This window comes from Rhinoraja longicauda, chromosome 16 (genome assembly GCF_053455715.1).
Source record: "Rhinoraja longicauda isolate Sanriku21f chromosome 16, sRhiLon1.1, whole genome shotgun sequence".
In the NCBI taxonomy this organism is placed as follows: domain Eukaryota; kingdom Metazoa; phylum Chordata; class Chondrichthyes; order Rajiformes; family Arhynchobatidae; genus Rhinoraja; species Rhinoraja longicauda.
In genome coordinates this window covers 17,625,354-17,648,001 of record NC_135968.1, presented here as the reverse complement: position 1 = coordinate 17,648,001, position 22,648 = coordinate 17,625,354, and the positions used below count along the sequence as shown (strand labels likewise).

General features: G+C 49.7%; 1 protein-coding gene across 4 annotated transcripts; it reads right to left on the bottom strand.

The window, feature by feature from the left end:
* Window positions 1-626: 626 nt before the first annotated feature.
* LOC144601287 (uncharacterized) lies at window positions 627-22,398 on the bottom strand. Of its 4 annotated transcripts, XM_078413315.1 has the most exons (11): window positions 22,230-22,368; window positions 21,305-21,408; window positions 19,579-20,018; window positions 18,564-18,826; window positions 15,939-16,065; window positions 14,483-14,589; window positions 13,360-13,496; window positions 10,863-10,945; window positions 7,711-7,879; window positions 6,921-7,033; window positions 627-3,741 (listed from the first exon to the last, which is right to left on the bottom strand). In XM_078413315.1, the coding sequence occupies exons 3-11, from the start codon at window positions 19,886-19,888 to the stop codon at window positions 3,524-3,526; spliced, it is 1,527 nt and encodes a 508-aa protein (XP_078269441.1). In that variant the 5' UTR covers window positions 19,889-20,018; window positions 21,305-21,408; window positions 22,230-22,368; the 3' UTR covers window positions 627-3,523. The 4 variants fall into 4 exon arrangements, with proteins under 4 accessions (XP_078269441.1, XP_078269443.1, XP_078269442.1 ...); XM_078413317.1 differs by lacking the exon at window positions 21,305-21,408 and having other exon boundaries at window positions 22,341-22,398; XM_078413316.1 differs by lacking the exon at window positions 21,305-21,408 and having other exon boundaries at window positions 22,064-22,368.
* Between the last annotated feature and the right edge of the window lie 250 nt (window positions 22,399-22,648).

Genomic DNA, 22,648 nt, shown 5'->3' with positions numbered 1-22,648 from the left:
GAACTTATAGAAATCTAAATGATTGAAATTGGAAGCTACTACAGTAGCTCAAAACTGAATCTTGGGGCATTGTTGTTTTCCTCCCCACTCTGTTATAAATGCCCAATTAACCAGAACATACATTGTTTAAATTGTCCACTCAATCCCACCATTGTTTCTGTGCATGTCGGAAGTGTGCATTGTTGCACACACCCGTGTCACACACTCCCCTGGTGCGTGCCTTGTACCGACCGGGGCAGGTTGAGAAACGAAGCCAGGTTTGGTTTGTTAAAACTCCATCGGTTCCCATTCTTCTTTCTGTCCATTACCTCTTTCATAGATCTGCAGGTTGAACCCACACAGCAATTGTAACACGTTATAGCTAACACATTTTCACAGTTGTTCTGGCTGCCCTATTAATGCATTTAACCAGAAGTTATCGTGCAAACTCAATTATAACATGAGATGAAACGTCTTCACTGCCAGGCATTAACAACATGACCCCCTGATTATATCAGGTGGGATCAGTGTTTCCACTGACATCCAGTTCTTACTTAACTGAGCACATCTTCCTTTTTAATTAACCAAAATGAACAGAAGCAAAAAAAAATTTGATTGTAACTTGATTTTAAAATGAGATCGTACATCTCCAGATCACACAGGGGAAAGATGTGGGTAGACTGAAGGTTTAATGCTGAATTCTGAAGCAGTGAAACACCACCCCGGACAGCAAAAGTGATGGCGACAATTATAATTGCATTTAACTCGGTTAAAGACTTGAAGCATCTCCCTGTGATTTGTGCTGTTTACACAATACAGAATTCTGCATTTGGGTCTTCTATGGATCTGATGTGTGTAAATATTGAATGACGTTTGTGTATATTTAGTTTCTTGGAGCAGAATTGTTTTCAGAATACAAGTTTATTTTCTTTCCTCCTAATCAAAGTAATTCTATATCTGTACAAGCTCTTTATAATATGTACATTTATAAAATGGTTAAAGTGATTTGCAAGTGTTCTTTTTTCATTTAAATGCTCTCAAGCCCCGGTCGTGACAATGAATGATTGTGTATCTACACTTTGGACAGAACGGCCCAGTGTTTGGTTAAAAAAAAAGGAACTGCAGATGCTGGTTTATTTAAAAACGACACTGCTGGAGTAAGGCAGCATCTCCGGAGGATATGGACAGTGACTTTTCAGGTCGTATAATTAAAGCCTGACATTTCTGGTCGGGATCCTTCTTCAAACTAAGTCTGACGGGTGTAGGAAGGAACTGCGGATGCTGGTTTACACCAAAGATAGACACAAAATGCTGGAGTAACTCTGGGTCAGGAGAAAAGGAAGGGGAGACAACATTCTCTCACCTAGTTCTTTTCTCCGGAGATGCTGCCTGGCCCAGAGTTTGCATGTTGAAACGTGTTGCAGGTTGTGGTCTCGACCTGAAATGTCATCTATTCCTTCTCTCCAGAGATACTGCCTGAGGCACTTAGTGTCTTTTTTTTTGTGCCCAGTGTTTGGGATTTGAAACAAACTTTGCACAATGTGTCTAAACTTCCCAGCAGTCATGTTGGGGATCTGGAGATACACAAAGTGCTGGAGTAGTTTACATCATCAAGCAGCATCTCAGGAGGATCTGGATGCTCAGCTTATGCTCCTGACTGGTAGACTTTGCCCCCTGCTGGTAAGAGTGCGTAGGGCTGGCGAAAACATCAAGCCCCGTGTCCCTCATCTACCAACTGGGCTGTTCCTGCCCTTCAGAATGTTGTCTCCCCTTCCTTTTCAGGCCATGAGCATCCACATTTTGTTCCCACACCTTGGTCTTCCTGAACTGGTGTCCTTCCTGGATTTTGGCTGAGAGTTCCAGCATTTAGACGTGGTGATAAGTTGTGAGAAGGAATCTGTGAGCCTGTTGTCCTTGGGTGTAGGTTTACTTTAGAGATACTGTAGAAACGGGCCCTTCAGCCAACTGAGTCCACGCCAACTATCGTTCACACTAGTTCTATGTTATCCCACGTTCTCAACTACTTTCTACACACTGGGGGGGATTTATGGTGGGCCAATTAACCTACAACCCTGCACGTATTTGTGATGTGGGAGGAAACTGATACGATCACAGAACATGTAAACTCCATCCAGATAGCATCCGAGGTCAGGATCGAACCTGCTTCTCTGGCACTGTGCGGCAGTGGTGCCATTGTGCTGCCTTGAGGGATCAGGGGTTTAAGAGATTTGTCCAAGCAGGACGGGTGCAGAATTGAGCTTGAGTTGTGATTCACCTGCCCCCTTTTTATTTCTGAACCACCACTCCTAAACTATAACTGTGGCAGTTTTGTGCTTTAAGCTACCTCATTTCCTAAACTCAAATCAAAAAATATTTTTCAAATATAGAATTCAAAATTCAAGCAAAACAAAATGCTGGAAGAACTCAGTGGGTCAGGCGGCATCGGTGCAGGGAATGCACAGATGACATTTCGGGTCGGAGGAGGATTGGAGGAGGGAGAAAGCTGGAAAAGGGGTAGAGAACAAGACAAAGGTGAATACAGGTTGGGGGGGCTGGGTTGAATGGCAGATGGCTGGAGGTGGAAAGGAGACAAAATGGTGTCAGATAAAGGAGTGAAATGTGAAGCTGGAGGAACAGATATTGGGTGTAAGGAGAAAGAAGAGATGAAAGGAAAACTAAGGACTCGGGAAAAGAGGTGAGCGTAGAGGAGGGGAAAAGAGCAAGGTGACTGGAGTGGGAGAAATGGGCGTACACCAGAGTGGGAACGAGAGGGGAATTTAAAATTCAAACTCCTCTCTGTAACTGGAGCATGAAAGATCAGCATGAATACAACATCAGCAATAGTACAAGGTAAGTCCAAGCTCGTGTAGAAACAAGGAACTGCAGGTGCTGGTTTACCAAGGAAAGACACAAAATGCTGGAGTAACTCAGCAGGTCAGGCAGCATCTTCACTGTGGGCTCCAGTGGAATACAAGTGGTGTGATAATGCCACACGAACCCTGGAGATTTGTGCCAGCATCGGTATCATTTAATGCTGAGCTTTGCTAGGTCAGAATGAAATGTTTTTGAGATCGATGGGCCGAAGGGTCTGTTTCAATTCCGCACATTTCAATCCAATCCAACATAATATGGGATCAATGATGGTGCAGCAGTAGAGTTGCTGTCTGACAGCGCCAGAGGCCCGGGTTTGATCCAGACCACGGGTGCTATCTGTATGGAGCTTGCACGTTCTCCCTGTGACCGTGTGGGTTTGCTCCGGGTACTCCCGTTTCCTGCCACACTTCAAGGACATAATGGTTTGTAGGTTAATTGGCTTTGGTAAACTTGCAAATCATCCCTAGTGTGTATGTTTAGTGCTAGGTTACAGGGTGATTGGTGGGCCGCAGGGCCTGTTTCATGCTGTATCTCTAAAGTAACTAAAAACTGCAAACTTAAACAGGATAGCCTTTCCACTGCAGATGGAAAATGGAGCGTGTTCTGGCAAAGAAGAAATGTCAGTTCACTTCACTGGTGCCTAGTCCAAGTGCTCTCCCTGCTCCAGCCGCTAGGCTATGGTCACCACAGGGTGCATGTCTATCAACACCAGGCTGGGTCCCGACTCACTGCAACCATGGAGAGCTTGCGTTTGTCCCCTCGCACTGTCCACGATGGTGGATTCCAAGAGCTGGCCTGAGACAGGAGGATGGGTCTCTGTATCGTAATGTGGGGCATGTGGCTCCTCCAAAGCAGTCTCCCCGTGTACACCTGCCTTGGTTGATAGGACTGTGGAGGAAAAAATGCAATGGTCAGCATTCATGTCCATAAAACATAGGAGCAGAATTAGGCCATTCTGCCCATCAAGTCTACTCTGCCATTTAATCATGGCTGATCTATCCTCCTCAACCCCATTTTCCTACCTTCTCTTTGTAACCCCTGACACCCATACTAATCAAGAACCTCTCAATCTAAACTTTAAAATACCCAATGACAATAGTCAATAGTCGTTTATTTGTCATACACATAAATGTGTAGTGAAATGAAACATTAGCCGCAGTTCAACAATAAGACCAATAAGAATAATCAATAAAAATGCAATAACACATACAATCACAACTAACACCAAACAAAAAGAAACTGAGTCTTCTCCAGTCCCTCCTCACTGTGATGGAAGGCCTGTGGACTTAGCTTCCACGCCCTCTGTGGCAATGAATTCCACAGCTTTACCACCCTCTGACTAAAGAAATTCCTCCTCATCTCCTTTCTAAAGGTACATCCTTTTATTCTGAGGCTGCGCCTCCTAGTTCTACACACTCCCACTAGTGGAAACATCCATTCAATCCAGGCCTTTCACTGATCGGTAGGTTTCAAAGTGGCTCTTTCCCCCCACCCTTATAAACACCAGCGAGTACATGCCCAGTGGCGTCAAACGATCATCATACATTTACCCAATTATTCCCTGGAATCATTGTCGTATGTCTCCTCTCGACCCTCTCCAATGCCAGCACATCCCTCCTATGGGCCCCAAAACTGCTCGCAACACTCCAAATGAGGTCTGACCACTGCCAGAAAGCCTCAGCATTACATCCCTGTTTTTATTGTCTAATCCTCGTGAAATAAAATGCCAACATTGCTGTAATGGCAGTTTCTATACCATCTCAAAGTCCTACTTCGATTGCCATTACTACTCGGGGATGAAATGTAGTTATAGTTTACGCACCCTGATATGACAGAACGAATCTTCCAAACTTCTTTTCATTAATTGGGTTTTATTAAAATAGCACAAATCAAAGAGTAATTCATCACTTTCCGTACTTTATTAACTGTTTCTTCTTCAAACAATATCTCAGAATTCTTGTAGTTATTGCCGTGTAGTTCTTACAAATAACCGGTGCGAGTGTGTGGTAAAGAACTGTATGCTCACTATCCTCCGAGTCTAAACTGACCCACAACCTCTGTCACCACACTAGCCTCCTCCCATCTAGACACTCCCCATTACGCATTAAGTCACACCCACAAGCAGGTAAAAAAGACAAACTAGAAATATTAAAACATAGCCATAACACAACGACAGTAATTGAATTAAGCATAAATGGCTCCTATAATTGCATTTGCCTTCCTTACTACTGATTCAACTTGCAAATCAACCTTGTGGGGATCCTTCACCAGCACTCCCAAGTCCCTTTACACCGCCAATTTTTGAACCCTGGCGTGGGATGGATCACATAATCATAAAGTTGTACAGCCTGGAAACAGGCCCTTCGACCCGTCGTCATTCAGGGCAAGTTGCTTTTGGCCCGTATCCCTCCACATCCTTCCTATCCTAGTCTTCAAATGTCTTTTTGAAAGTCACAATTATAAACTTTTCTACAGCTTCCTCTGGCAGCTTGTCCCAAATACAACAAGGCTGAGAGTGGGAGGGGAAAAAAAGGAAGTTCGGCTTAAATCTCTCCCAAGTGTTTTTACACAATGGGTGGTGGGTGCCTGGACCACACTGCCAGGGGTAGTAGTGGAGACAGGATAGGATAGCTACGTTTAAAAGGCTTTTAGGTAGGTATATGTAGGAAACGGAGGGATGTTGATCACATGCAAGCAGAGATGAGTTTTGGTTGGCATATTTGCCACTGTGGGACAAATTGCCTGTTCCTGTGCTGAAGATAAGACACAAAGTGCTGGACTACCTCAGTGGGTCAGGCAGCATCTCCGGAGAAAAAGGAATGGGTTAAGCTTCAGGTCAGGACCCTTCTGGGGAGAAAGAAAACTGGAGGGAGGAAAAGGCCAGGACAAATCATGATCGGCAACAGATGACCACTGGGAAAGGTGCAGCCCCTAACGGCCCATGGTTGGCTGAGGAAGAGATGATAATGAAGGGAAACAGGATGTGAACAGTGGAACTAGTAGGACAACTGGGAGTGGGGAGGGAGGGAGGGAATGCAGGGGTTACTTGAAATTAGAGAAATCAAGGTACATACCGCTGGGTTGTAAGCTGCCCAAGCAAAATATCAGGCACTGTTCCTCTAGTTTGCTTGGGGCCTCACCCCGACAGTGGAGGCGACCCAAGGCGGAAAGGTCTGTGTGGGAAGAGGGGTTCACATACTGTACTGTTCTAAGAGGCGTGGAGAGGGTTGTTGATGTCTCTGGTAGGGTAAACCTGGGGTGACTATGAGGATGTTGGAAAGCAGGCTGGCTGATCGATAAGTGAATGGGGGGGCGGCTGGGAGTTGAGAGCGCATAAGTGAAGCAGTTGTAGAATGTAGAGCAGGAAGACGTGACCGGTGGGTCAGAATGTGCATATTCGCCTCTCCCAGTGTGGGAAAGAAACAGTAACAAAGGGGAAAATTAGGCAATGTTCCAATGAGTGGTGGGTGCCTGGAACACGCTGCCAGGGGTGGTGTTGGAAAAGTACGATAGTGGCTTTTTGAGGCTTTTAGATCATTAAATAGTGGAGAGAGAGAGATGGATGGATCACATGTATGCAGAAGAGATCAACACAGAGCCCATTTCTGTTTAGTTTAGTGTAGCGCAGAAACAGGCTCTTCGGTCCACCGAGTCTCCGCTGTCGAGCGATCACCCAGTACACTGGCACCAACCTACTCGCACGAGGGACAATTTACAATTTTACCAAGCTAATTAACCTACATACCTGTTGGTCTTTGGAGTGTGGGAGGAAACCGAAGTACCCGGAGAACGCCCACGCAGGTCACGGGGAGAACGTACACACTCCGCACAGATGGCACCCATAGTCAAGATCGGACCGGGATCTCTGGCAGTGTAAGGCAGCAACTCTACCACTGCACCACTATGCCACTCACAGCATGCTCTCCTCTGTGTTCTGAACCTGCATATTAGGATCATCCAAGGTCTTCAAACCTGGAATCCCGTTGACCATAACACATCACCACTGTACAATCTTGTCCACCCAGCCAGCCTGAACAGTCCCATGCCGGCAGTTCCACAACACTCACCGTTATCATCCGTAGTGGGTGTGATGGGAGCCGTCTCCACGTGCTCCAGACTGTAGCCGCTCAAGACCCTCTCGTCGTCCTCTCCATTTCTGACCTCCGCCACCATCACCTCACTGCAAGACAGCGGTAGACACACACATCAACCCACAGCAGCGGGAAGATTCAATAGACTGCTCGCTCAACATGGACATCAGTCAACTATGACGATGTTCAAAAGCCATAGGATTGGAATTAGGCCATTCGGCCCATCAAGTCTACTCCACCATTCAATCATGGCTGATCTTTCTTTCCATCTCAACCCCTTTCTCCCGCCATCTCCCCGTAACCTTGTGTGTAGAGTCTATGTTCTCCCTGTGACCGTCTGGGTTTCATCCCAAAATGGGTGGGTTTGTAGGTTAATTGGCACTCTGTAAATTGCCCCCTAGAGTGCAGGGAGTGGATGAGGAAGAGGGATGACATGGAACAAGTGTGTGTAGGAAGGAAATGCAGATGCTGGTTGACACCGAAGATAAACACAAAATGCTGGAGTAACTCAGTGGGTCAGGGCAACACCTCTGGAGAAAAGGAATAGGTGACGCTTCTTGCCACCTGCGTGGGTTTTCTCCTGATCTCCAGTTTCCTCCCAAACTCCAAGGACAAACAAGTTTGTAGGTAAAAATTGGCTTTGGTAAAAAAAGTAAATTGTCCCTGGTGTGTAGGATATTGTTAGTGTGCAGTGGTCGCTGGTCTGCACGGACTCAGTGGGCTGAAGGGCCTGATCCCGTGCTATATATCTCTAAACTAAACGTACCTGCTGTGTTGCTCCTGTTCCTTCAGGGTGTGCAGCAGGATATCCTGGTGCACGGTCTGGATGTGGTGGAGCAGGGTGGCCTCCTTGATGTACTTCTTCTTGCAGTGGCCACAGCTCAACATGCGGGCGTTGGTCATGTGGATGTTCCTCACATGCCGCCGGAGGTCACCTGTGGAGCAAATCACCGCTTGCACAAAGGGTCCACAGCTTCTGGTTCAATGCCCTCTCCCCCGTTCCTCTCCTGACCCCTTCAAACGAGTCGACCATCTCGATATGTGGTCCATTACTCAATGGCAGCTTTGTGATGTACCCTGATCACGGGAGCCTCTGTCAAGCCTCCTTTACTTTAGAGTGTGGAAACAGTCCCTTCAATAGACACTAGGTGCAGGAGGAGGCCATTCGGCCCTTCGAGCCAGCCCCGTTCCTGCCCTCTCCCCATACCCCCTGACTCCGCTATCATTAAGAGCTCTATCTAGCTCTCTCTTGAATGCATTCAGAGAATTGGCCTCCACTGCCTTCTGAGGCAGAGATTTCCAGATTCACAACTCTCTGACTGAAAATCTTTTTCCTCATCTCAGTTCTAAATGGCCTACCCCTTATTCTTAAACTGTGGCCCCTTGTTCTGGACACCCCCAACATTGGGAACATGTTTCCTGCCTCTAATGTGTCCAACCCCTTAATAATCTTATACGTTTCGATAAGATTGCCTCTCATCCTTCTAAATTCCAGTGTATACAAGCCTAGTCGCTCCAGTCTTTCAACATATGATAGTCCCGCCATTCCGGGAATTAACCTAGTAAACCTACGCTGCACGCCCTCAATAGCAAGAATATCCTTCCTCAAATTTGGGGACCAAAACTGCACACAGTACTCCAGGTGCGGTCTCACTAGGGCCCTGTACAACTGCAGAAGGACCTCTTTGTTCCTATACTCAACTCCTCTTGTTATGAAGGCCAACATTCCATTGGCTTTCTTCACTGCCTGCTGTACCTGCATGCTTCCTTTCAGTGACTGATGCACTAGGACACCCAGATCTCGTTGTATGTCCCGTTTTCCTAACTTGACACCATTCAGATAGTACTCTGGCTTCCTATTTTTACCACCAAAGTGGATAACCTCACACTTATCCACATTAAACTGCATCTGCCATGCATCCGCCCACTCACACCGAGTGCCTTCAGCCCACCGAGTCCATGCCAACCATCAATGTGGTTCTTACCACAGTGATATTTGTAGGCGATGTGGAACTATTGATTGTTAACCTTACATCTGTGAATACAGATTGAATGGGATGCAAAATGTAAAAGGTTCCTATATTTCAACCTGAGATTCCACACAGATAGGTTTGATCTGTTATTAGTTTAATTCAGAGATACAGCACAGAAGCAGGCCCTTCGGCCCACCAAGCCCATGCTGACCTGCGATCACCCATTCACACACCAACAGCACCCGTGGTCAGGATTTTGGCAGCTCTTCCGCTGTGCCACTGCACTGCCCTGGGAGGCTGTTCAGCTACAGGAGTGACGTCAAATCTAGTCCGAATACCGTGTGGAGTCCACAAGCTGAAAACGATTTTGAAATTGTGAATGGATTTCATAGGTGTAGGAAGGAACTGCAGATGCTGGTTTACACCAAAGATAAACACAAAATGCTGGAGTAACTCAGCGGGACAGGCAGCATCTCTGGTGAGAAAAAATGGGTGACATTTCGAGTCGAGACCCTTCTTCAGACTGGAGAAGGGTATCGACCTGAAACGCCACCCTTTCCTTCTCTCCAGAGATGCTGCCTGTCCCGCTGAGTTACTCCAGCATTTTGTGTCCACCTTCAATGGACTTTGTACGCTGCCACCATGATGTGTGCGGGCATCACACGTGATAGGCTGCTGAAGTCAAGGCTGCAACAAGGCACCCGATCTCGTTAAGCAGCAGTTGTCTTCACATTCAAATAACTGGACATTCTCACCTCCGTCATAAGTACTGCCTGTATTACGCAAGCTCCAGTCAAGCAATAAATCACCAGCAGGGATCAAGATTTTATTATTATTATTATTGAATGGGTCCCAGAGTTGGGTTTGCATCCTTTCAATATCAGGGGCAGTAATGGGAGGCTTCAGCTAAAAGAAATTGCATTTCTGGAAAGTTCTTGAAAATCAATGGTCCCAAACAAACATTGACATGTCTAGGATAGACACAAAGTGCTGGAGTAACTCAGCGGGTCGGGCAGCATCTCTGGAGAAAAAGGATGGGTGATGTTTCGGCTCGGGACCGACTCTTCCACTGAATAAGGGTCCCGACCCGAAACATCACCCATCCTTTTTCTCCAGAGATGCTGCCCGACCTTCTGAGTTACTCCAGCACTTTGTGTCTATCTTTGGTATAAACCAGAACCTGCAGTTCTTTGCTTCTACATTTTGACCTATCTGGGAATAAGTCCCAGGCTGGAATCGTTAGTTATTTTACAGATACAGCGTGGGAACAGGCCCTTTGACCCACTGAGTCCGCGCTGACCAACAATCACTCGTACACTAGCTCTATCCCACAAGCTGGCGACAATTTACAGAGGGCCAATTAACCTACAAACCTGCATGTCTTGGGGATATGGGAGAAAACCGGAGCACCCAGAGAGAACATGTGGAATTCATTGCCACAGATGCTGTGGAGGACTAGTTATTGGGTATTTTAAGGCAGAGATTCACAGATTCTTGATGCGTAAGGAGTTACAGACTGAGGTCCACCGAGGGGTTTGGAGGGTTAATGCACAGAGTACCAGATGCCGAGAATCGAGTTGAAGCTGGGATCGAGACAGTAGATCATAGAGTTTTATACACACAAAGTGCTGGAGTAAACATAGAGTTTTATATGCTGTAACATACCCCGGTGGTTACAGGCTGGGATATTTTGAGGGGTATGGGAGTGTTTATGGACATTATAACAGATGCTCGGGTTGGGTTACGAGCTGGGATGTAATCAAGAGGTTTACAGGTTTATGTACACAACAGCCTGCACCTGAGAGCGAGTTCCAGGCTGGGATCATTCAAAGGGTTTGGGGAGTTTATGGACAGGACAACATCACCCCCTCCCTCCCCCAGAGTGACGTACACGCTGCCATCTAATCCGGGGCTTTGGACTGGACGGGACCTTGGGCAAACTCACCAGACTGGAAGAAGGATTTCTGGCACTGGCTGCACTGGAAGGGTCGGTCTTTGGTGTGGAACCGCCTGTGGACCACCAGGTCACTGGAAAAGTCAAGCAGAAGGCAGCGTCAGAAGCAAATGGAAGCTCATACCCTCATAGGATCTTGGAGCAGAATTAGGCCACTCGGCCCATCAAGTCTACTCCTCCATTCAATCATGGTTGATCTATCTCTCCTTCTCAACCCCATTTTCCTGTCTTCTCCCCATAACCCTTGACACACTTACTAATCAAGTATCTGTCCATCTCTGCTTTAAAAATACCCAATGACTTGGCCTGTGGCAAGTCTGTGGCAATGAATTCCACAGATTCACCGCCTCCGAGTAAAGAAATTCCTCCTTATCTCCTTTCTGCAGGAACGTCCTTTTATCCTGAGGCTGTGCCCTCTAGTCCTAGACTCTGCCACTATCCAGGCCTTTCACTATTCGGTAAGTTTCAATGAGGTTCCCCCTCTCATCCTTCCAAATCCCAGAGAGTGCAGGCCCAGTGCCGACAATCGCTCACCGTACAATGCCCACCCTACAACGCCCACCCCACAACGCCCACCCCACAACGCACAACGCCCACCCCACAACGCACAACGCCCACCCCACAACGCACAACGCCCACCCCACAACGCCCACCCCACAATGCACAACACCCACCCCACAACGCCCACCCCACAATGCACAACGCCCACCCCACAATGCACAACGCCCACCCCACAACGCCCACCCCACAATGCACAACGCCCACCCCACAATGCACAACGCCCACCCCACAACGCCCACCCCACAATGCACAACGCCCACCCCACAACGCCCACCCCACAATGCACAACGCCCACCCCACAACGCCCACCCCACAATGCACAACGCCCACCCCACAACGCCCACCCCACAATGCACAACGCCCACCCCACAACGCACAACGCCCACCCCACAATGCACAACGCCCACCGCACAACGCCCACCCCACAATGCACAACGCCCACCCCACAATGCACAACGCCCACCCCACAATGCACAACGCCCACCCCACAATGCACAACGCCCACCCCACAATGCACAATGCACAACGCCCACCCCACAATGCACAACGCCCACCCCACAATGCACAACGCCCACCCCACAATGCCCACCGTAGAATGCCCACAACGCCCACCCCACAACTCCCACCCCACAATGCCCACCCCACAATGCACAACGCCCACCCCACAATGCACAACGCCCACCCCACAATGCACAACGCCCACCCCACAATGCACAACGCCCACCCCACAATGCACAACGCCCACCCCACAATGCACAACGCCCACCCCACAATGCACAACGCCCACCCCACAATGCACAACGCCCACCCCACAATGCACAACGCCCACCCCACAATGCACAATGCACAACGCCCACCCCACAATGCACAATGCACAACGCCCACCCCACAATGCACAACGCCCACCCCACAATGCACAACGCCCACCCCACAATGCACAACGCCCACCCCACAATGCACAACGCCCACCCCACAATGCACAACGCCCACCCCACAATGCACAACGCCCACCCCACAATGCACAACGCCCACCCCACAATGCACAACGCCCACCCCACAATGCACAACGTCCACCCCACAATGCACAACGCCCACCCCACAATGCACAACGCCCACCCCACAACGCCCACCCCACAATGCACAACGCCCACAATGCACAACGCCCACCCCACAATGCACAACGCCCACCCCACAATGCACAACGCCCACCCCACAATGCACAACGCCCACCCCACAATGCACAACGCCCACCCCACAATGCACAACGCCCACCCCACAATGCACAACGCCCACCCCACAATGCACAACGCCCACCCCACAATGCACAACGCCCACCCCACAATGCACAACGCCCACCCCACAATGCACAACGCCCACCCCACAATGCACAACGCCCACCCCACAACGCCCACCCCACAACGCCCACCCCACAATGCACAACGCCCACCCCACAATGCCCACCGTCGAATGCCCACAACGCCCACCCCACAACACACAACGCCCACCCCACAATGCACAACGCCCACCCCACAATGCACAACGCCCACCCCACAATGCCCACCGTAGAATGCCCACAACGCCCACCCCACAACGCCCACCCCACAACGCACAACCCACAATGCACAACGCCCACCCCACAATGCACAACGCCCACCCCACAACGCCCACCGTAGAATGTCCACAACGCCCACCCCACAACGCCCACCCCACAACGCACAACGCCCACCCCACAACGCACAACGCCCACCCCACAATGCACAACGCCCACCCCACAATGCACAACGCCCACCCCATGACGCCCACCCCATGACGCCCACCCCATGACGCCCACCCCACAACGCCCACCCCACCGTACATTACGTCAGTAGGGAGGAGGCTGGGTGAGATCACCCCTGGTCGTCAGGGAGAGGGGGGACCGTTCCCTTACCTTGCCCTGAGGAAAGCTTTGCCACACAGCTCGCACTTGTGAGGCTGGGTCCCTGTGTGGACGTGTGTGTGTCTGCGCAGGTCGCAGTGCTGGATGAACTGCCGGTCGCAGTGCGGACACTTGTACCTGGCATCCTCCTGCATCGGGGGGGGGGAAGTGAGGGGGGGAGGGGTGGAGAGAGGGGGAGTGGGGGGTTAAGGGGGAGTGGGGGGTTGAGGGGGAGTGGGGGGTTGAGGGGGAGTGGGGGGAGAGGTGGAGGGAGGCAGCATTAGCCGTGTTGAATGATCAGCTCTGCGGCAGACCACATGAGTTTCCTCCCGTACCCCAAAGACGTCCCAGATCCCGGGGGTACATTCAAGTGCATGAACCCCTCGGCCGATCCCAGCCTTTAACTCAATCCCAGGCATCTGTCATTGTACATGTAAACCCTCCAAACCCCCTGAAAGATCCCAGCCTGTAACTCATTCCTAGAGGTAATTTGTTCTCTACAGAAAGCCCTGCAGGTTAACTGGCCCTCTGTAAATTGCCCATAAAGTGTTGGGAGTGGATGAGAAGTGGGATTACATAGAACTAGCGCGATGGAGAAACAAGGAATCACAGATGCTGGTTTCTACAAAAACAAAAGACACAAAGTGCTGGAGTAACTCAGTGAGTCAGGTATAATTTCTGGAGAACATGGATAGGTGACGTTTCAGGTCAGGACCCTTCTTCCACCTGAATGAACTGGTACAAACAGGTGATCGATGGTGGGCGGAAGGGCCTGTTTCCATGCTGTGGATGGAAGGGCCTGTTTCCTTGCTGAATCTTTAAACGTTGGGCCCAGGGAGCTGATGGCAAGGCCATTCATGGGCAAACTGAAGGTACTGACATGAGGAACTGCAGCTGCTGGAATCTTGTGCAAAACACAAAGTGCTGGAGCAACTCAGCGGGTCAGGCAGCATCTCTGGAGGGCATGGATAGGTGACGTTTCGTGTCCGGACCTTTCTTCCGTTATTGGGAATGGGGTACAAGGGAATGGGGTTGGAGGTCAGAGGTCTCAGGGGACAGTTGGAGAGGAGGGGACAGAGTCCCGGGTGAGCTACAGGTGGCTTTGCTGATGGGAAGCGACAGGAAGCCCACCAACCTCAGTGTTGACTGTGTGGATTTTCTTGTGTCGGACGTAATTGCCACGGCGGTTGAAGGTCAAACTGCAGAGGTAACATCTGTACAAGTTCCCTTCCACTTCTGCATCTGTTTAAAGAAACACCATCTGTGGCGGAGCAACCACAATGAAGCGACAGCCAACGCCTCTACTTTACACCTCAGAGATGGCGCAGCGGTAGAGCTGCTGCCTCACAGCACCAGAGACCCAGGTTCGATCCTGACCTCGGGTGCTGTCTGTGTGGAGTTTGCATGTTCTCCCCATCACCCCCTGGGTGGGCTTTCTCTGGGTGCTCCCGTTTCTTTTTAGATTTTAGAGATACAGCGCAGAAACAGGCCCTTCGGCCCACCGGGTCCGTGCCGCCCAGCGATCCCCGCACATTATCACTATCCTACACCCACTAGGGACAATTTTTACATTTGCCCAGCCAATTAACCTACACACCTGTACATCTTTGGAGTGTGGGAGGAAACCGAAGATCTCGGAGAAAACCCACACAGGTCACGGGGAGAACGTACAAACTCCATACAGACGGCGCCCATAGTGGGGATCGAACCTGAGTCTCCGGCACTGCATTCGCTGTAAGGCAGCAACTCTACCGCTGCGCCACCGTTTCCTCGCACATCCCAAAGGCGGCTTCAAGTTTAGCTGCAGGAGGCGTCCCCGGGACATGGAGGAGGTCGGGAGAGGAGAGGAGAGGAGGGGGACGTGGGTTGGTGGGCCGAGGGCGATGGAGGAGGCCCTGCAGCAGCCTGGGGCTGACCTGGACCGCGAACTGCTCCAATAGACCGAATGCGTGGACCGGACTTTGGACCTTTATGTAAATGACACCAAAATATGGCAACTGTTATTAAATCGGGTGGCACAGCGGTAAAGTTGCTGCCTTACAGCACCAGGGACCTGGGTTCGACCCTGATTACGGGTGCTTTCTGTACGGAGTTTGTATGTCCTGCCCGTGACCTGTGCGGGTTTTCTCCAGGTGCTCCGGTTTCCTCCCACACTCCAAAAACGTACTGAACAGTTAATTGTTGGTTAATTGGCTTCTGAAAATTGTAAATTGGCCCTAGTGAATGTAGGACAGTGCTAGTCTGCGGGGACAGCTGGTCGGCTCAGAATACCAGTGGGTCCCCAGTGGTTCCCCCGCCGTATCCCTAAACTAAACTAAGCTTGTGCATGTGTGAGCTGTGCAATAGGAATTTCACTGTGCAGTGCATGCAGGGCAATAAAGAACCACTGAGGGCTGAAGGGCCTGTTTCCACGCTGCATCTCCACACTAAAGTAAACTCAAGGTCCAGCTGAGGGGAGGGGGAGACAGCTGGACGATACGACACGATAGAACTTTATTTATCCCAGGAGGGAAATCGATCTGACAACAGTCATAAAACACAAGATACACAAAACCCATGAAAGATGAGATTAAAGTGTGGAGTGGGCTCACCTGGCTGCTTCACCGGAGGCTCCTCCTGCGTCGTTTCCTGCGATACAGTGAAGACCAGAGAGCCGGCCGACAGCAGCGCGTCAGTCGTGGCCAGCGTGAACTTCCGAGGGCCGACCTGCAGGAGGACCTGCCAGGTGGAGAGAGAGTTAGATGGAGCTCTAGGGGCTAGCGGAATCAAGGGATACGGGGAGAGGGCAGGGCACGGGTTATTGATTGTGGACGATCAGCCGTGATCACAATGAATGGTGGTGCTGGCTCGAAGGGCCAAATGGCCTGACTCCATAGGTGCTGTCTGGCCAGTTGAATATTTCCAGTATTGTCCATTTTATTTCAGATTTCCAGCCTCTGCAGTAATTAGCTTCTGGACGGCAGTTTCATCATTAATTTTTATCATCTACAATTTTCAAACAAAAACAATGCCTAAATTGCACCCATTTTCTATTGATCTATGTGAAAGGTCACGGTCCCAAAAGCAAATCACACTCAGCACCGCAACACAGCAATTGCCACAATCCAGACTGAAGCTCCCTCTACACTGTCCCAGGGCAGGGGCAGCGCGGGTTAGATACAGAGTGAAGCTCCCTCTACACTGTCCCATGGCAGGGACAGCACGGGTTAGGTACAGAGTGAAGCTCCCTCTACACTGTCCCAAGGCAGGGGCAGCGCGGGTTAGATACAGAGTGAAGCTCCCTCTACACTGTCCCATCACACACTCCCAGAGCAGGGACAACACGGGTTAGGTACAGAGTGAAGCTCCCTCTACACTGTCCCATCACACACTCCCAGAGCAGGGACAGTAGCTTTTGATTTGACTGTGTTACTACTTTGTACGTATGTTTTTGCTTTTGTAATAAAGTATTTGTTATTAAAAAAAAAGGAGCAGGGACAGTTATATTATGAGTCAACAGTTATATAACCTGTTAAGTATATTTTAGTTTTAGTTTTTTAGTTTCAGAGCTCCAGCACGGAAACAGGCCCTTCGGCCCACCGAGTCCGCACTGACCAGCAATCCCTGCACATTAACACTACCCTACACACACTAGGGACAATTTACATTTATACCGAGCCAATTAACCTATAAACCTGTACGTCTTTAGAGTGCGGGAGGGCACCGAAGAACTTTGAGAAAACCCACGCAGGTCACGGGGAGAAAATACAAACTCCGTACAGTCAGCACCCATAGTCGGGATCGAACCCGTGTCTCTGGCGCTGAAAGTGCTGTAAGGCAGCAACTCTACTGCTGCGCCACCGTGCTGCCCTGTTGATTTAAGATGATTCTTGTGATTATGGTACAGACCCAAGGATAGCTGGATTAGCAGAACATGAAACCAAGTTAGACTAATAGAGTCATAGAGTCATGCAGCGTGGAAACAGACCCTTCAGCCCAACTTGCCCACACTGACCGACATGCCCCATCTACGCCAGTTCCACCTGCCCGCATTTGGTCCATATCTCGCTAAACCTATCCTATCCATGGATCTGTCCAAATGTTTCTTAAACGTGATGGTAGTTGCCACGACTACCTCCTTTGGCAGCTCGTTCCATACATGCATGTTGCCCCTCAGGTCCCTATTAAATCTTTCCCCCCCTCACCTTAAACCTAAGATCCTCTGGTTCTTGATTCCCCTACTCTGCGTAAAAGACTGAGCATTCACCCTATCTATGCCTCTCATGATCTCATACACCTCTATAAGATCACCCCTCATCCTCCTGCGCTTCAAGGAATAAAGTACTAGCCTGCTCAATATCTCCCTATAGCTCAGGCCCTGGCAATAGCCTCATAAATCTTCTCGGCACCCTTTCCAACTTGACAACAACTTTCCTATAACAGAGTGACTAAAACTGAACACAATACTTTAAATGTGGCTTTGTTAATGCCTCGACAGTAACATGACCTCCCAACTTCTATACTAAATACTCAATATTCTGACTGATGAAGGCCAATGTGCCGAATACAATACAATATATCTTTATTGTCATTGTACAGGGGTACAACGAGATTGGGAATGCGCCTACCATACGATGCAATCAATTAATTAGCTAATCAGTATAAATTTATACAACTCAGTGAAACAAAATTAGAAACAGTTTTAAAACAGTATAGAGTGCAAGTAGGTCTGTGCCGGTTCATGCCTTCTTGACCACTCTGTCTACCAGTGATATCACTTTCCGGGGACTATGTGCCGGCACTCCTCGATCCTTCTGCTCCACAACACTCCCTATCTACCTGTGACACCACTTTCAGAGAACTATTTACCAGCACTCCTAGATCCCTCTGCTCTACAACACTCCCTGTCTACCTGTAATGCCACTTTCAGTGAACTATTTACCAGCACTCCTCGATCCTTCTGCTCCACAACACCCCCTATCTACCTGTGACACCACTTTCAGTGAACTATTTACCAGCACTCCGAGATCCCTCTGTTCTACAACACTCCCTGTCTACCAGTGACACCACTTACAGAGTACTATTTACCAGCACTCCTGGATCTCCCCGCTGTACAACACTCCCCATTCACTGTGTAGGTCCTGCCCTCGTTAAACGACCCAAAGTGGAGCACCTCACACGTCTCTGCATTAAACCCCACTGCCCCCCGCTGCCGGTTGCAGTTTATGTTCCAGTACCTGTGTTGGATGCAGGAGCTCCGTGAGGCCGGACAGGTCCTTGCCGTACATTTTGATGCCATTGGGGAGTTCCAGAATCACCTCCTCGGTCACCTGAAGCTCGGGGTTCTCCGTCTGTGCCGTTGACAGGACCAGGAGGTGCGGGTCGGACACCGCGGCCAAGGGATCGGGCGGGCACTCCGCTTCCGATGCGACGCTGACCGGCAGGAGGGGGCCGGCGATCTCGCTCAGGACCTGCGCCGTCTCCAGGAGATCCCAGCTCTCTGCGGGAGCGAGAGGGGAGCAGACCCCATCAGTAAACCCAGGCAGTCTCTGTAACCCAACGCCGGGGACACGAGTCCCAACCCAGTGGTAACGTCCTGTAACACCAACACCATCATAGACTGGCGGCACGGCGGTAGCATTGCTGCCTCACAGCGCCAGACACCCGGGCTCGGTCCCAACTATGGGCGCTATGTGTACGGAGTTTGTACGTTCTCCCTGTGACCACGTGGGTTTTCTCCGGGTGCTCCGGTTTCCTCCCACATTCCAAAGACGTGCGGGTTTGTAGGTTAATTGGCTTCAGGAAAATCGTAAATCGACCATTATGTGTAGGATAGTGTTATTGTGCAGGGATCGGTGGGCCGAAGGGCCTGTTTCTGCGCTGTATCTCTAAATCTAAAAAAAATCTAAACGTGGGAGGAAGCTGGAGCACCCGGAGGAAACCTGCGTAGTCACAGGAAGAATGTACAAACTCTGTAGACGATACCCGTAGTCAGGATCAAACCCAGGTCTGTGAGGCAGCAACTCTACTGCTGCACCACTGTGCCGCCCTCTGAGTGAAAAATTGCCTCTTGGGTTCCAATTAAATCTTTCCCCCCTCACTGCGTCACTTTGTGGCCTCTCTTGTAAACCAGTATCTGTAGTTCCTTGTTTCTACCTCCCACTATGACAACCTGGACTGCAGGGACAATGTGGGCCGAAGGGCCTGTTTCCGCGATCTAAGCCTCACTGTGACCGCACGGTGCATCTTTACCTCTCGTCGAGTCCAGACTACGAGGGTCGGAGGGCACGGGAGCTCCTGTCAGCTGACTGTCGCCGGCAGCCAATCCGTCCAAAGCACCTGGCAGAGGGGTAGAGTCACCGTGGTCGCTGGTCGTCTCAGAATCGGGAGCCAGGAGTCCTTGTGGCAAAGAGTTGGTCTGTGCCCGCATGGTGACCCCGTGACCCTCCAAGAGGGAGTCTGAGGGGGAGTCGCTGGCACCAGGGGGGAGCGTGGCCTCTGCCCTCTCACCGCCGCCCCTCAGCTCGCCCGCCCCGGCCAACGGGCGCTCGGCAACCTCCATCTCCTCGCGATGGTCCTGCGTCTCGCCACGGTCTAACGCACCGATCCCACCTCTCACCCACCACCTCCCAGGCCAAAGCAAACAACTGCAGATGATTGAGCAGGAGAACACTCAACAGGTCAGGCAGCATCTGCAGAGAAACAGAAATAACATGGTCATGGAGTTACAGAAATAGGCCCCTCAGCCCAACTCATTCAGTGAGCTACTGAGCGATCTGCTGCCTAAACAAAAAGGCACAAAGTGCTGGAGTAACCCAGAGGGTCAGGCAATATCTGCTTCTATCTGAGCTCGTCCCACCTGCCTGCTTTTGGCCCATTTCCCTCTAAATGTTTCTTACCCACAATGAATATTCTCATCTGTTCAAATGACCTCAATTACCTCCTCTGGCAGCTTCTTCCCTACACCCACCACCTTCTGTGTGGGAAAAGTTGCCCTTCAGGATCCTCTGAAATCTTTCCCCTCTCACTTTAAACCCATGCCCTCTAGTTTTAGACTAAACCTGCCCTGGGGAATCTTTGGCCTTTCACCTTATCCATGCCCCTCATGATTTTAAACATCTCTATAAGGTCAGCCCTCAGCCTCCTACACTGTAGGGGAAAAAATACAGGTTATCCAACCTGTTACTAAACAGCGATGTTACCTTAAAATAAGAAAAAAAATTGTAGAATTTTAAACATAGAATAGTTTACAGCACAGGACAGCCCTACAGCCTACAATCCCTGTGCTGAACATGATGCCAAGCCAAACTCTTATCTACCTGCAGGTGATCCATATCCTTCCATTTCTTGCATATCCATGTGCCTATCCAAAAGTCTCTTAAATGCTACAATCGTATCTGCCTTCATCATCACCCCAGTAACATGTTACAGGAACTCACTACCCTCCGTATAAAAAAAACTTGCCCCTCTCACCTTAAATACATGCCCTTCATTATTTAGAGGGCATGGAAAAAATGTTCCGTCTACCCTATTGAGGCCCCTCATAATTTTATATACTTCTATCAGATCTCTCTGCAACCTCCAGCAATCCTAGGAAAACAATCCAAGTCTGTCCAATCTCTCACTGTAGTTAATACCCCCTAATGCAGGCATCATTCTGGTGAACCTCCTCTGCACCCTCTCCAAAGCCTCCACATCCTTCCTGTAATGGGGCGACCAGAACTGCACGCAATACTCCAAATGCGGCCTGACCAAAGTCTTATATAGCTACACCATGACTTCCCGACTCATATACTCAATATCTGACCAATGAAGGCATGGATACCGTACGCCTTCTTTACTAATCCAAATAACAATAAAAGTTAGGGGGGGGAAGCATAGAGGGCAGGAGAGCAAAGGTCTATGATGGCGTAAAAGATATGAGAGAATAAAGAGGTAAGGAATGAAAGGTGTGTCCAGAGGAAGGAAGAATACACACAGAAAGGTCCTTATCCAAAGTTGCTGCATTTGGTGCTGGTTCCTAAGGGCTGAGAAGTCTCCTATCAAAGGTTAGCTGCAGTTCCTCTAGTTTTGTTGTGCGTCCTTCGAAGCGTTGGGTCAAAGATGAGAGCGGGAATTACATTGCGGGCCGAAAGGGTGTAATAAATTATCTTATAGAGGTGTATAAAATCATGAGGCAGATAGGGTGAGTGCACAGTCTTTTACCCAGAGCAGGGGAATCAAGAATCTGAGGACATCGTTTTAAGATGAGAGGGAAGAGATTTAATAAGAACCCGAGGGTCACCATTTTCACACAGAGGGTGGTGAGGATATGGAACAAGCTGCCAGAGGAGGTAGTTGAGGCAGGTACCATAACAACATTTAGATATTTGGACAGGTACATGAATAGGAAAGGTTTAATGTAGATGGGGCATCTTGATCGGCATGAGCAAGTCAGGCCAAGGAGTCTGTTTCTTGACTGTTTCTGTACTGTACTGTATTGAATATATTCTACAATCTAACAGAAACTGAGCAAAGTTTAGAGAAAGTAGAAAAAAATACGTTTCTTTCCAAAACCCACAAACACAACCCTTGCAAAATCAACAAGAACGTCGGGCAACACAGCACAGGAACAGGCCCTTCGGCCCCTCTTCTGCTGTGAATACGGCAGACACAACCTTTGCAACGAAATCACCAGCGCAAGATGAAAATAAGAATAAATATGGACGAGAAGAAGCAGGAAGAGAATGCACTTAACGACAAATGTTGCATTAAAGGTGCAAACTCGGTCTTTATGGGTGTAATTCGTTGCAAAAGGTTGTTTTCAGCTGCAGATCCCTGTTGCTGTTTCTGGCCCTCCCTGTTCCTGGTCCTCCCGGGGCCCGGAACCAAGCTCCCATTGCATCAACAACGCTTAAGTGCACCTCTCTAAACGCAGCTGCTCCAGCCCAAAGTTGCATCTAACCGGTTGCTGGTTTCCCCCCCTTTGCTATTTTTAAATAGAAAGAGGAAAATGAGCTTAATGCGTCCCGCACCCTGCGCAAGGCCGTTCCGCGAAGCCCTGGGCGCCGCCATCTTGGAGGCCGAGCGTCAAAGAGAGTGCGGGGAGGGAAAGAGCGGCGCGCCCCTTCCTGCCCCGGCGCCCCCTGTCGGCCGGGAGGACCTACCTGCATCTCCAAGTTCAACTAGTCATTGGAACCCAAGGTCAATAGAACTTGCTCCAAGGAAACACCATTGCCTGCATGTCCTGCCCAATATTGATCCCTCAACCGATGGGTTGTACAAAATGATGTTTTTTTAATCGTTGTTATTGATGTATTAGAGTCATACACAGCGGAAACAG

Bases quoted from the DNA above. Each gene is read 5' to 3' on its own strand.
- LOC144601287 (XM_078413317.1), bottom strand. From the start codon at position 19,888: ATGGAGGTTGCCGAGCGCCCGTTGGCCGGGGCGGGCGAGCTGAGGGGC. The intron at 16,066-18,563 runs GTACTGGAACAT...TCCACCTGGCAG, and splicing joins AGCTCCTGCATCCAACACAG to GTCCTCCTGCAGGTCGGCCC. The intron at 3,742-6,920 runs GTGAGTGTTGTG...TTTCCTCCACAG, and splicing joins ACCCACTACGGATGATAACG to TCCTATCAACCAAGGCAGGT.